Source organism: Terrapene carolina, unplaced genomic scaffold, assembly GCF_002925995.2.
Source record: "Terrapene carolina triunguis isolate 2854851 unplaced genomic scaffold, T_m_triunguis-2.0 Scaffold249, whole genome shotgun sequence".
In the NCBI taxonomy this organism is placed as follows: domain Eukaryota; kingdom Metazoa; phylum Chordata; order Testudines; family Emydidae; genus Terrapene; species Terrapene triunguis.
The window spans coordinates 855,222-869,789 of record NW_020664600.1 but is presented as its reverse complement, the minus strand read 5'-3'; the positions used below and the strand labels follow the sequence as shown (position 1 = coordinate 869,789).

Below are 14,568 nucleotides of genomic sequence, written 5' to 3'. Positions count from 1 at the left end.
GTGGTTGTGTGTGTATGGGGTTCGGGGTGGAGGTGGGCGGCTGTGTGGGTGGGGGGGGGCTGAGCTGCTGTGTGTCTGTGTTTGGGACTCAGGGTGGGGGGCTTTGTGCCTGCTGAGTGGTGTGTGTGCACTGGCTGTGCATGGGAATGCCTGGCAGAGTGTACATGAGACGAACACCCAATCTCCACGTCCCAGACCCCGTATCGCTCTGGAATCCATGTTGGATTCGGCCTGTGCCCAGCTCCATTGGGCACTGCCAGGGACCCTGCAGTGTGAGGCCAGTGTGCCCAGGTGACCAGCATCCCAGCCGCTCCCCAGAGCACAGCAACTGCCCATTGGGAGCCCACAGATACAGGTACCTCCTCTGTGGATGGTGCCTGCCCATTTCATCTGTGGGGAGGGGCGTTCGTGCTGGCCAGGTGGTGCTCTGCCCCCGGCAGCTCCCAGCCAGCGCCTGAGCCCTGGGAGGGGCAGATCAGAGATGGCCCCTGACTCACTCCCCACCCGACTGTCTCCACCAGGCACCAGCCCTCACGCTGTCACCAATGTCTCGGTGCTGCCACTGCTCCTGGCAGCCAACGTCTCCTGGCAGCCGGGGTTCGACGGGGGATACTTCCAGAGGTTCAGCGTCTGGTACACGCCACTGTGAGTCCCATGCCAGGCAGGGCTCTCAACTCCCTGGGGCACCCCCTGTCTACCAGCTCTGGAAGTGGGCTGGTGCGGCCACGGGGGCACAGCCCATGGCCCAGGCTAGCCCTGGGTGTGAGCGCAGGATCCCTGCCCCATGCAAGACAGACACAACACGGGGAATTCCCAGCTCTCAGCACAGGTGGAGGCTGTGTCCCTGCGCCCTCATGAGGGGTGAATGGGGGGGCTCTCAGGCACAGGCCCTCACTGGGGGGGGCGGATGGGGGGGGCGGGGGGGGGGGGGGTTGGGCCCCAGTGCTGGCTCCAGCTCACCTGCTCTGTCTCCTCAGGGTGAAGCACCTGAACCGGCCCCATCATGACTGGGTGTCGCTGACGGTGCCTGTTGGGGCTGGGTACCTCCTGGTGGAGAACCTGCAGCCGGCCACTGGCTACCAGTTCAGCGTCCTGTCCCAGAACAAGCTGGGCAGCGGCCCCTTCAGTGAGATCGTCACCTCCTTCCCCCTGGGTGAGAGAGCCTCTGGCACCCCCTCCTCCTGAGTACCGCCCCCCCACCAGCACCTGGGAACTAAGCTTACCTCTTCCCCCGCCTGCACCCCTGAGAACTGGGCCCTCCATGCCAGCTGTGGGAATGGCCCCACCTGCCAGCACTCTAGAGAACCACCCCGCCACCAGTCCCAGGAATGGCTCCCCCACTGCCAACACCCCGGGAATGCCCCCACCCACCCACCCACTGCCCACACCTCTGAGAACCAGGCTCCCCTCTCTCCACCCGCCAGCCCCAGGAATGGCCCCACCACCGCCAGCAACCCTGAGAATCAGGCCCAGCACCACCAACCCCGGCAATGGGCCCCCACCAGCAGCACTCCCCCCCCTTAGAGAACGGGGCTCCCCACTGCCCGCACCTCTGAGAACTGCCCCTCCCGAGCCCCGGGAAGGGCACCCCCACTGCCAGCACCCTAGAGAACCGCCCCCCCCCCCCCCCCCCGGAATCCCCCCCCCCCCGCCAGCACTCCCTCCCTTCAAGAATGGGGCTCCCCTCCACCAGCCCTGGGAATGGCTCCCCCACTGCCAGCACCCTGCCTCCTGGAAATATTCTCCTCTACCTTCCCCCAGCCTCTGGGAACAGCTCCCCTACACCTGGGAACAGCTCCTCCACCTACAAGAGGGACCTCACCTGTAGGGCTACCCTCACCTTTGCCGGCCCCCCAGAAGGGGCATTCCCAATGGCCACCTTTTGGAAGGGATCCCCACCCCCTGAACTCCTGGGAAAGGAACCCCCACCCTTCAAGTGATGCCTGGAAACCCCCTGGGCTCTGGGGCTGCCCCTTCCCATGTCCCCTCCCCAGAGCTGGTCCTACCCTGTCCCCCAGGGAGGTTCCAATCACGAAGGGAGGAACATGCTTCCCAGCCACCCACCCGAGCTCACATGCCCTGAGTGGCTGTCCTGGGGCTCCCCCCAGCACCCCCCTGAATGGCTGTCCTGGGGCTCCCCCCCATTCTCCCCCCCGAAAGGCTGCCTGGGGTTGCCCCTCTCCCTGAATGGCTGCCCTGGGGTTCCCCCCGGAAAGGCTACCTGGGGGTGCTCCTCTCCCTGAATGGCTGCTCTGGGACTCACCCCCACCCTGAGTGGCTGCCTGGGGCTCCCCCCAGCCCCCTGAATGGCTGCCCTGGGGCTTCCCCACTCCCCAAATGGCTGCCTGGTTCTTTTCCTCAGTGTCTCCTTTCCCTTCAGGTTTCCCGACGACCGAGGTGCCTCCCGAGCTGCCCACCACAGCCACACACGTCTTTCTGTCCCCCCCACAGTCCCTGACGGCCAATGAGACATCGCGCGGGGTCCTGCTGCAGTGGGAGCCCCCGTTGCAGTTCTCTGTGGCCCTGACAGGCTACGCGCTGGAGTTACGGCAGGACCAGGGCGGCTGGGAGGGGCTGGATGGCTCCATCCCCAGCACGAAGACCCAGGTCCTGGTGCCAGGACTCATCAAGGTTGGCAGGGGGTCGGGGGTTGAAATGCCAACCTCTGGGTCTTGCATTGGATGTTTCTGCACCAGGTCTCCGCCTGCTGCTGCTGAGATTGGCAGCCGGAGCCCCTGGCACTGAGCTGTGAAGGATACAGCCCTAGGCTCGAGGAGCAGCCCCTCCCTGGCTGGGTGGCGCTAGCTAATGGCACGCTGGGCACGCTTCATGGCCTCCTCATTAACGCTGTGCTGATGTACCCGACCCCGGCTGGCTTTGTGGAGTTTGGAGACCCCCGCCAGGCGGGACCCCCGGGCCAGGAGGGGAGAGTGGCTCTGCACAAGCAGGGGGCTGGCAGCCCATGGGCCGAACAGTGGCTCCAGGCTGGTGCCTGGTGCTCCCTAAGGGTGGGAAGCCCTGGGCCCTGACTCACAGGGTTCGCTACGGAACCTGTGCCCTGGCGCTGCAGGCTTCTGAGCTCTCAGGACAGTAGCAGGCCCCAAAAGGGCTAGAGGGGCCCAAACAGCCTGGTCGGGCACAGGCCAAGGTGCATCATGGGAGTGTTCTCTTGCCCAGCAGTCCACTGGGGGTGGAAATGGGGCTCTGCTCTGCTCCAGCGCTGGCCCCCTGGTGGTGAGTACTGCGTGGATGGTTCTGGCCGGAAGGGGCTCTGCTTGTCCCCAGGTGTCACTGCACCTTTCAGAGGTGCTTTGGGACAGGGTGCGTCTGGTGCTGGGATGGAAGCCCTTAGCTCACTGCACACATGGCTGCGGGTCCTTTGGCAGGAGCTGCCTCTGGTCTGCGCCCCACGTCATGGGGGAGAGCCGGCAGGCGCTGGCCGTAACGCTAACGCAGCCTCTGCTCTCCCAGGACGCCTGCTACGAGTTCCGCCTGGTGGCCTTTGCCGGGATCTACATGAGCGACCCTAGCAACACCGTGAACGTCTCCACGGCAGGTAAAGCTCTTTGCTGCCCCGGACAGCCAGCCACGCCCTGGCGGGGCCCTGGGTCTCCTTGGGGTGCAGGGGAGGGGACTGTACTGCCACAACTCCTGTGCTGCCCCCTCCATGCACCCAAGCCAGGCCAGCCTGGGTGTGACAGGGGCAGGAATGGAACTGGCCATTGTGCCCAAGCAGAGGGCCCCTCCCCGCTGGTAGGTAAGTGTCTATGGGCTGGTTTCCCCCTAAGGGAGAAGCACGGTATCCCCTCGCCCTGCTGGCTGTCTGAGGCCTCTCCCCATCACCTTGCCCAGGTATGGAGGTGTATCCATCCCGCACTCAGTTGCCTGAGCTCCTGCCGCAGCCTGTGCTGGCTGGTGTCATCGGGGGCATCTGCTTCCTCAGCGTGGCTGTGATCTTCAGCACCATGGTAGCCTGCATCATGAACCGCCGGCGTGCCGCCCGCCTCCAGAAACGCAGGCAAGGTAGGGACCCAGCCCTGGCACGGGCACGCAGCTGCCGAGGCCGGGAGCACAGCAAGGGGATGGGATCTTCGCTGGGCGGCCCAGAAACACAATGGAGGATGGGGTGAGGTCTCTCAGTGGGGTCAGGGGTCATTCCCTACATGGGGTAAGGGGTTGTAGCCCAGGTGGAGGGCACAGGAGGTTGTAACCCAGGTTGGGTGACAGCCCCCTCTGGGTTGGTTGGGTGGGACGAGCCCAGAGGAGCGGGGAGCTGAGGTCAGGCTGGCATGGGACACTCAGAACCCCAGGACTATTGCAGCCAGAGGGTGAGTTCAAAGTGGTTCAGTTAACTGGGTGCCCTGTTGGTGGGGCTGCTCTGACTTTGGTTTGACCCAGGCTAGTGCAGGTTAGCTACAGCCATTAGGAACCAACGTAGGCTAAAAAGCAACCAGCCACCGTGGTGAGCCACAGTCCCCGGGGGCTGCCCCGAGGTCACTGAACTCCCAGGGTTACACCAGTGCCACTTTCCCCGGTCGACAAGGCCTGGGAATGATGAAGGGCCCTTGATCCCAGCCTCTCTACCCCTCCCTTCATCTGCTGCTTGCTCCTGGAGGAGCAAAACCTGCCCAGGGCATGTCCCCCTGCTGGGAACGGGGCTGTGGGGAAGGGGAGCTGAGAAGCGCAACACCATTAGGTCAAGGCACTGGCTGGGTCAGCAGGGTGGGAAATGGGACACGGGGCCTTTCCTTTCTAGGGAGCACCGATTCTGATCCGGCCCCAGGGCAATAGGGACTATAACCCATCCCCCAATGGCTGTCTGGTGGCCCCTGGGCGCTGGTGGGTTTCATGCCAGTTGTCACAAGCAGGCGATCACCCCCCCAACCCGTGGGGGCCCTCAGGGCTCGGCTGGGGGCCAGGGGTGGGCGTGGGCCACTGCAGTCTCCTCATCTCACATTGAGTTGCTCGCCATGTGATCCCCTTGTGTTCTCATGACCTTCCAGATCCACCAATCGTCTTCTCCCCCAACAAGAAGCTTCCACCTCCGCAGTAAGTCGCGCCATTCCACGACATCTTCCTGTCTCACCATGCTCTCTGTGCCATGCTGTTCTCCTTGCTTTCCCCATTCGCTCCCCGCTGGCTCAGGGTGGGGCTTTGAGTGGGAGGGAGGGGGGCTGGGTCCTGACCGCTGGGGTGGGGCTGTGGGAAACGGGCCACCCCTCCATTGGCCATGTTCTGGTGTGGGCTAGCTCCCCAGCAGTGCACTTTGACCCTTCCCTCGGGGCTGGGGGGTTGTCCTCAGTTCTTGGAGTGAATGTGCAGGCCAGGGTGGATGGGGGGAACAAGTAGGCAGGGGCTGCCCCGTGGCATGAGGCAGGGGGATCCCCCCATTAATTCCTCTCTTTCTCTGCAGAAATTCTCGCAGCTCTGGTAGCCCGGACAGCGCCATGAAGCTGAAGCGGCAGGCCTCCCCGTACCAGAGCTTGCGCCGGACCCTGCTGTGGGGGGAGAGGGCTGGCACCAGTCTGGGCCTCACCATCGCTGGCGGCCCTAGGACCAGCTCCAAGTACACGGTGTACGAAAGCCACATTGGGGATACGATGCCCCTGGAGCGCATCTGCCGAGGCCCCGATGGGCGCTTTGTGGTGGAGACGGACAGGCTGCCCCGGGAGGCCTCCCCCTGCGCCCTCGAGACGGAGCTGTTCCCCGAGCTCCTGCAGCAGGATCCCTCCCCCACCCCGCCTGAGCCCAGCCCGCCAGCACCCTACCTGCAGGTGTACGCTCCCCCAGAGGCAGAGGAGCCCGTCTGGAAGAGGGGAGTGCCGCTGCGGCCCAAGGCCACAGGCCAGGCCCGCAGAGAAGCCAGATCCTCTGGCTACCGCCAGGGACGCTACTTCAGCTACTGCAGCAGCCCCATGGACGAAGCCAAGCCCTTGTGCAGCATCAACCTCAGCCCTGTGGCCTCCCCAATGCCGCTGCCCCTCAGCACAGTGGAGGAGCCGCGGGACGGCATGTGTTGCGAGGGGCACTGCCAAAGCACTGTCAGCACACTGCTCAACTCCCCAGGCCCTGGGGGCTCCCCCGTGCTCAGCAGGCTGCTGAGCGCCCCAGCTCTGGCCAGCCCCAAGCCACTGGGCTCTGGGTCTCCGAGCAGCCAGCAGAGAGCCAGCTCCTCGGCCCAGAGTGGGATCCTCCAGTACCTGAGCCTGCCTTTCTTCAAGGAGATGAGCGTGGATGGGGACTGGCCACCCCAGGAGGAGCCCCGCGAGCTCCAGGCCCTGGGCAGCACGGAGCCCACCCTGCTGGGGGAGGAGGGTCCCATGCAGAGCACGGAGGGAGCGGCCTGCCTGGACTACATGGACACACGTGGCACTGCAGAGTCTCCTCTGGAGCAAGCGCCCAGCAAGGCTCTCCTCAAACCACCAGAGCCACAGATGGGCCCTGCCAAGGCTGCCCTGCCTGGGAGCACGGTGTGGCCAGGCTACCTGGGCCCCAGCTCCGACCCACTCCTGGCCAAGGAGCAGGCCCCCTGGGGCCGGGGGCCATCGCCCACGGACAGCAGCAGGACCGAGCTGATGTACACAGCCGTCTCCTCAGACTCCAACTGGGCCTTGAGCCTGCCAGGGCAGCCGCTGCCTGCAGAGCTGCTGGAAGCTCAGGTGCCTGAGAAGCACCAGGCCCCAGGGACCCTCTGCCTGCAGGGGCCACCTGCTGAGAAGCTGCTGCGGGGCAGCCTGACCAGCCAGAGTAGCGGCCGGGGCAGCGTGTCCTTCCTGAGACCCCCCTCGTTGGCGCTGTCATTAGGGGGCACCTACCTCAGCTCCCCCCTAGGGGAGACAGCGGGCTGGCAAAGCGAAAGCGAGTCCCGGGGCTCCATGGCAGAGGAGGGCAGGCCAAGGAAGGAGCTGGTCGTCGCCACTGTCAGTAAGAGGTGAGCCGCATGGGTTGGGATGTGGGGGGTGGAAGAAACCCCAGGACTCCTGGGTTCTATTCTGCTGACTCATGCGGTGACAGGGGGATAATAACCCCAGGGCCTGCTTTGCAGTGTGGATGCTGAGAGCCCAGGGCAGTGGCTATGGGGAGCTATTCGAGGGAACCCCAAATCTGGCATTACCAGCCTGGAAACCAGCTGCACTTACCCACCCAGACCCCGAACACCCTCAGCTCTGCCCTGCCCTGGCTCCTGGGGAGAACGAGGGATGAAAAGCCCTTCTCTGTGTAATGGAATCGGGGATTGTAAAGTGCCCCCCTTGGCACTGCCAAATGCAGGGGCTGGAGATGGACCTAAGCTGCTATGAGCAGAGTTCCCACTGGCCTCTCCCCTCTTGTGAGTGATTCTTTTCTTCCTGATGTTCACATGAGCCGATGCCCAGCTGCTAGGCTGTTGTCCCCTGTGGCATGGAAGGGTGAGGGAGGTCCAGGCTGTGTTCTGGAGCAGGGCGTGGGAGCCTGCCAGACTCCTGCAGAGAGCAGCAGACAGTGCTGGTGACTGGTCCATGGGGTGAAGAGGGAACTGAAAGGCTGTGAAATTCCTGGAGACCTGGCATGGAACAGTCTGCCCTAGACACTAGAAATCATTGACTGGGCAGAGATATTGGATTGATGGCTTATTACAACGATTTGTTTCCCACTAAGAACTCCCCCATCCCCAGCTGCTTTCCCCCGCACCTTCCTTTCCTCCCTAGGCTGGAGGGGGGGTAACGAGTCACTTCACCTTGAGTGGTCCCTTGATGTGTGTTAACCACTTATGCTAAACTCTCTGGTCCCCCTTGTATTTTGCTGTGATGCTGAGGGTACCTCTCCCAGCCCTGTGTAGCTCGAAAGCTTGTCTCTCTCACTAACAGAAGTTGGTCCAATAAAAGATATTACCTCACCCCCCAGATCTCTCGAACATCCCCAGAACAACCAGTTCGAGAGGGCTGGGGGGCAGCATAAGACCCGGGAGGGTAAGAGCCATCAGCCTGCAGCGAGGCCAGACAGACTGATGCTGGTTCTTAAAGTAGTTTCATGTTTGAGCTCCAAAATCTCTTCATCGCTATGGGAAATGTCTGAGCCTCCTGGCTACCAAGAGCCCTCAGGCTGGCCACAAGGTGTAACTGGCACTGATGCTCTGTAGGCCGCCTGGACCGATAGCTCTGCGAGCAGGGGGACTGTTCTAGCTGCCTCAAGGTGGTGTTGACCCTGAACCCTAACAATGGCACGTCACTGCTGATTGCTTTAGCAGCAGCCCCCAGTTAGGGTGCATTCCCGAGACTGCTGAACGCAGTGTCAGATACCCAGCTGGGAGCAGCTTGTCAGTGTCAGGGATCGCGGGGAGGGGACTAAGGAATTCATATGTCCCTCCCCTGAAATCTCCAGGCCTCTTTGTCCTGATCCAAGCAGGCGAGGAAAGGAGGGGCTCTTCCCCTCCCCCTACCAGAGCTTCTGAAACCACTTCCCAAGCCCTCCAGGCCCCCCCCAGCGGCTTTGCAGTTCCGGGGCTGGGCATGGCCCGGCCCGCACCATGGGAGATGTACTGGGCCAGGGGAGCGAGCGGGAGGGAGCTCTGGGGGTCCTGGCTGCATGTCAGGACGTGCTTGTGGAGCTGGCACATGTGCAGACCCCGGGGCTGACGCCGTCCTAGCAGCCAGCTGCATTGCGGGCCTCACTGGGTGTGTCGGGGGAAGCCCCTCAGCAAATGGAGCAGAGCTTATATCCATGCCCTGCACGCCACCCCCCAGCACCGGTCCCCTGGCAGACCGTGGCCTGCTCCCGCACAGCCAGCTCCCACCAATGCTGGAGGTCAGTGGGGCCATTGGGTGTGCAGGCCTGTGCTGCCCCTGGCCCGGATTGTCACCAGAGCATCCGTCGCCCCCCAGTGGCCACTGTGTCAGCTGCTGCTGTGTGCCTAGCTTGCTCTGGGCTCCTGTCTTGTGCTACGGTTGCAGGGGAGCGGGTCAGGTCTGGCCCAGGACGCGCCAGGCCAGGGCAGGGCAGGCCAGGCCAGCGGTGGCACCGGGCTCAGGGACACTGTGCGGCCCCGTTTGGGGTGTGTGATGGGATCACACCTGAGCACCTTCTCGTGGCCAGAGGTGGCTCTACAGCCCCTGCCACAGCTTTCCCCTTTTTCAGGGCTCCTCAAACCCAACTCAGGCCAAAGGAAATTAAAATATTTCCCATTGGGCTCCACTTGACTCAGTCCTCAGCTGTGTCCTGGCCCTCCAGTGTGTCTCTCCCTTAGCTGGGGGGTTCCCAGAGCTGGGCACAATTCAGTGTCTCTGCAGGAGCCGGACGGGCTCCCTGTAGCCACTGCTTCAAGCCAGCTACAGCTCCTCAGGCTTCTGGCTCCTGAGCATCCCCCTCGCTGCAGCACCTGCTGCTCTCTGCTCACCCAGGTGCCCCTCCTTTGGGAGCCACAAGCCTCCAGCCCTGCAGGGGGGCACTCCGTGCCCGGCTCGCTCCCCCAGGGCGCTGTGAGGGGGGGGGCACTCCGTGCCCGGCTCGCTCCCCCAGGGCGCTGTGGGGGGGGGGGCCCTCCGCGCCCGGCCCGCCCCCCCCCCCCGGGGCCTGGGGGGGGGGGGTGCACTCCGCGCCCGGCTCGGCTCGCTCACCCAGGGCGCTGTGTGGGTGGGGGGCACTCCACGCCCGGCTCGGCTCGCTCCCCCTGGGCACTGTGCTGCCAGTTGTCCAGTGTTATGGGCTCCGGCTCATCCCGGATACCCGGGGTTTTGTGGCTCAGAGTGGCAGATCTAGCTGTGGGGCAGTGAGTGACCCCTGTGTGGCCCACTGAGCAGCATGTGCACCCCATGGGGAAGGGAGGCTAGAGGTGACCCCAGCAGCCCAGGCAGAGTCACCGCCCCAGCCCTGGGGCTCTGCTATGTAGCCTTGTGCCATTGCTGACGCCAGTGCACAGGAAGGCCCATCTCTCCCATGCTGGGAGGGATGCTCGCTCGCTGGCCTGGGGACCCGAGCAGCAGGGAGAGTCCAGCCCAGTGAGCTGGGAGGAAGTGAGGAAGATGGTGGGCTACATCACAGAGCCCAGGTCAAGCCCAGCGGCAGGCTGTGCTTCTTGAGCCTGTCCATGAGGTGTTGCCCTGGGCCCAAGCCATGCCCTGGGTCTGGGATGGATGGGGCATTGGGACCTCGCTCCCATCCTGCACCGCATGGCCCCACCCTGCTGGACCCAGGGGCGGCCAGTCCCTGGGGGCCTGCTGGGTGCAATACCAGGCTCAGGGCCCTGGAGTTGGAAGGTCGCTTGCCACCCCCTGTGGGAAGCGTGAAGCTTCCCTGGGACAGAGAATCACAGAAGATTAGGGTTGGAAGGGACCTCAGGAGGTCATCTAGTCCAACCCCCTGCTCAAAGCAGGACCAATCCCGAACTAAATCATCCCAGCCAGGGCTTTGTCAAGCCGGGCCTTAAAAACTTCAGATGATGGAGATTCCACCAATCTCCCTAGGTAACCCATTCCAGTGCTTCACCACCCTCCTAGTGAAATAGTGTTTCCTAATATCCAACCTAGACCTCCCCCACTGCAACTTGAGACCATTGCTCCTTATTCTGTCATCTGGTACCACTGAGAACAGTCTAGATCCATCCTCTCTGGAACCCCCTTTCAGGTAGTTGAAAGCAGCTATCAAATCCCCCCTCATTCTTCTCTTCTGCAGACTAAATAATCCCAGTTCCCTCAGACTCTCCTTGTAAGTCATGTGCCCCAGCCCCCTAATCATTTTAATTGCCCTCCGCTGGACTCTCCAATTTGTCCACATCCTTTCTGTAGTGGGGGGACCAAAACTGGACACAGTACTCCAGCTGTGGCCTCACCAGTGCTGAATAGAGGGGAATAATCACTTTCTCGATCTGCTGGCAATGCCCCTACTTATACAGCCCAATATGCTGTTAGCCTTCTTGGCAATGAGGGCACACTGCTGACTCATATCCAGCTTCTCATTCTCAATCCCCAGGTCCTTTTCTGCAGAACTGCCACTTAGCCATTCAGTCCCCAGCCTGTAGCGGTGCCTGGGATTCTTCCGTCCTAAGTGCAGGACTCTGCACTTATCCTGGTTGAACCTCATCAGATTTTTTTTGGCCCAATCCTCCAATTTGTCTAGGTCACTCTGGACCCTATCCCTACCCTCCAGCGTATCTACCTCTCCCCCCAGCTTAGTGTCATCTCCTACTAGGGTCACACCCTGTGTCCTGACAGCCTCAGTCAGAGCATTCGCAACCTGAGCCTGCCCCCCCGCCCACCAGCAGCCAGCCCCATGTCAGCATCCTCTCTGGTCTCCCTTCACCCTGTGCTGGGTATGGCACTGGGGCAGTGTCCCCCCTGCTCTTGTCTCCCTGATACTGAGCATGGCAGTGGGGCAGCCAGCCCTGTGTGTCAGCATCCCCCCTGCTTCCTCCCCCCCCCCAGTGGTGCTGGGGATGGCAGTGGAGCAGCCAGCCCCCCTGCTCTCCCTTTTACCCCTGCCGCCCCAGCACTGGGCATTGTCCCACATCAGTGCCCCAGCTCCTAACACCCGCTTTTGCCCTCTGCCTGGCAGGAGGAACACGTCTGTGGATGAGAATTACGAGTGGGACTCGGAGTTTGCGCTGGAGTCAGACATCCTGGATGCTCTGCAGCTGTACCGCAGCGGGGACCCCAAGAGACCCGTCTCCACCATCGCCGTGCAGGAGCTGGAGCGTCAGAGTGAGTGAGCAGGGCCTCGGGCGGTGCCATGCGGGGCTGCAGGGTGCTCCTGCCTGTGGGCTGGCCGCCCTAGTCCCAGAGTCCTGCCCCCCAAGCCCTCCCTGATGTTCCAGGTCCCTAACTCTCTGCCCTGGACTCCTGTACAGGGGCATGAGGGTGTGAGTATAAACAGCTGCCCCATCCTACTCCAGAGGTGGCTGCATCTCCATATGGGAGGTGAGCAGAATCTGTATTGTGTTTTGGGATCCAAGGGGTTGACACAAGCCCTCCCCTCCAGGATGAGGCATGCAGCGAAACAGAAAGTTACAGCATGGTCCATCTTGGCCAGCACAGAGACCTCTGACCCCTCTTTAGTCCCAGCCCAGGAGCGTCTGCTGCTTCCAGCAGCCCACACTTAACAGCCCCACCGGGCCTTTGTTCTCCAGCTGGTCACACCTGGCTGGCTTCCTGCAGAGGGTGGGCCATCCATGGTCATTAGTTGCTAGGTGCCAAATGTCCAGGCAGTGGGAGAGGCCATTGTCTTCTCAGTCTCTCCATGGGCATGGGGCCCCAGGCCCCACACAGCCAGGCATCAGTCACACCTGGATCTCTGCCAAGTAAGTAGAGACCTGTGGCTGAACAACCCTTTCCCACCTCCTAGTTAACCATGCACCACCTAGGGGAAATTGAGGCACATACAATATTAATACAAAATATTACAAAAAAATCCCACCCTGCCCCAGGGCTGGCTTCAGACCAAGCCTCCCATGTCCCTGCTCCAGGCCTAGCAGTGGGGCAGCTGGGCACAGTGTTGTATTCCCACCCCACCACACAGGAGGCCACCAGGCCCAGTCTAGCTCCTCCCCTATCCCCCGCTGGAGTCAGAGCCCCTCAACCCCACGGGGCTGCTGTTTGGTGCTGCTCAATCCCAGCCAGGGACCAGGCTCACCAGCTGTTACCCCAGCTACAAGCAGGCACCAAGACAGGTCTGTGAGCAGTAACTGTACATCCAGGAGGGACCCAACCCATGGGTGAGCCGTGCTGAGCCGGTGCCAGCCGGGAGCCCCCGTGGGCGGGCCCGTGTGAGCTGTGCTGAGCCGGTGCCAGCTGGGAGCCCCCGTGGGTGGGCCCGTGTGAGCCGTGCTAAGCTGGTTCCAGCCAGGAGCCCCCGTGTGAGCCGTGCTGAGCCGGTCCCAGCCGGGAGCCCCCGTGGGCGGGCCCGTGTGAGCCGTGCTGAGCCGGTCCCAGCCAGGAGTAATTCTTTGCTTCCCTTCCCACAGCTCTGGAGCAGCCTCCTGGGGAGCACGGTGAGGGAGGGCAGGACTGGTGTGGGGGGTACTTTCTGCCCTCCCTTCCCTTGACACTGTCCCCTTTGCTGGCTTGCAGGTGCCAAAGCTCCCGGTGACGGCAGTGGCTCCCCGGGGAACTCCAAGTCAGTGGATGCCCTGGAGGCGTCGGGCTCACTGCAGCCCCTTGCCAGCCCAGAGGCTCGCTGCGTGGCCCTGAGGGAGGAGTTCCTGGCATACCGGCGCCGCAGGGAGGTTGCCCAGCGGCGCAGGCAGAGGATGAGCAGCCACGGCTACGATGAGCGCTTTGAGCAGGCCACGCTTCTGTGAGAGGACACACCCCCACTCTCCGGCACGGCCTGGCGCAGCTGGGCTGGCAAAGAGTCTGCCAGGTGCCAGGGCATCCCTGCAGCGCCCCGGCTGGGCAGAAGCCACGCCCCACCATGGGCTCATCAGCGCACTGGGGACAGGACTCAGGAGACCCCTGCAGTGGCTGGTCTGCCAGGCTGTCCTAGGGCCTGTGATGGGGGGAGCCCAGGCCTGGCACTCAGCCTGCCAGGTGCGGTTAGGCCTGGTCAGCCCTTCATACAGCACCTGGTTGGCCAGCTGTGGGGACCGAGCTGAGCCCAGGCTCCGCGCCCACAGACAGCACTTGCCACAGGCTGCTTGTCCCTTCCTGCTGGCCCCGGGAGCTCCCATGGGCCAGGCCAGGGAGCACAGGGAGTGGGCCAAGGGGTCCTCGCAGGGGATGGGCGGAGGACAGAGGCATTTGTAATGGAATAAAAAGAGAATTGCACAGACTTTAGCCCCCATGTGAGTGACAGACCACGGAAGGGGAGACAGGGGCCAATGCCAGGCGAGGGAGCCTCCACCCCATCTGCCAACTCCCCCCACCCCCCGGCTCTGCGGAACGCCCTGCCCTGTCTCCCGCCGTCGCCCCGCGCCCACCCCCATCTCCTGCCCCCTGGCCCTGCAGAGCACCCTCCCCCATCTGACCTAGGCACACACTTGGTATCAAGCCACTTTTTCTTGCAGGTCTGGCCTGTGGTTGCTTGGTCCTGTGGCAGGCCCCGATCTAGTTGGCACTGCACCAAGTGCAGGAGGCACTATGGCCCCCCAGGGCCAGCCTGGCGCTGATGGATGAGCTTAGACCCTCCTGCCTTTGCCAGCTGTGCCATGCCTGATGCTGCCGGGGGGCACTAGGCTCCTGCATGGTGCTGGGGCAGCTGGGAATTGATGAGAACCGATGGCAGTGCAGGGCCCAGGCTCCCTGGCCATCAGCCTCACTCCTGGCCTGAGGCTGTGCCCACCGCAACCCTCCTGGGCTAGGTAATGTGCTGGCCAGGGGCCACGCAGCCTTTCACTTCCAGCTCCATGCTGCTTCCAGCCGCTCTGGCTCCGGCTTGTCTCTGGTTGGCAGGCGCCCCCCTCCCCTGTGGCACTAGCTGCTGCAGGCCCTGTGGGCAGAGGGGCAGCAGGCTGACCGGGCCGTGGAGTCTGCGTAGCCCCCAGCGCCTGGCCGCGTGAAATCCAGCGAGGCGGCTGCTGCAGCAGCCAGCAGGGCCTGTTGGGGTGATCGCTGGCCAACACCCAAGTGAGGGGCAGGGCTGTGGTGCAGCCCCTGCCATGGGGGC

At 63.3% G+C, this 14,568-nt stretch overlaps 1 protein-coding gene across 1 annotated transcript in view; it reads left to right on the top strand.

Annotated features, from left to right (window-relative positions):
- IGSF9 (immunoglobulin superfamily member 9) overlaps nt 1-13,746 on the top strand; it is a 48,357-nt gene extending 34,611 nt beyond the window's left edge. Inside the window, exons 8-16 of the mRNA XM_026657612.2 lie at nt 522-645; nt 978-1,153; nt 2,381-2,631; nt 3,472-3,556; nt 3,853-4,023; nt 5,004-5,049; nt 5,414-6,931; nt 11,524-11,669; nt 13,035-13,746. Coding sequence (XP_026513397.1) covers nt 522-645; nt 978-1,153; nt 2,381-2,631; nt 3,472-3,556; nt 3,853-4,023; nt 5,004-5,049; nt 5,414-6,931; nt 11,524-11,669; nt 13,035-13,264 — 2,747 coding nt within the window. The 3' untranslated portion in view covers nt 13,265-13,746. The remainder of the gene's footprint in view (nt 1-521; nt 646-977; nt 1,154-2,380; nt 2,632-3,471; nt 3,557-3,852; nt 4,024-5,003; nt 5,050-5,413; nt 6,932-11,523; nt 11,670-13,034) is intronic.
- Nucleotides 13,747-14,568: the final 822 nt, after the last annotated feature.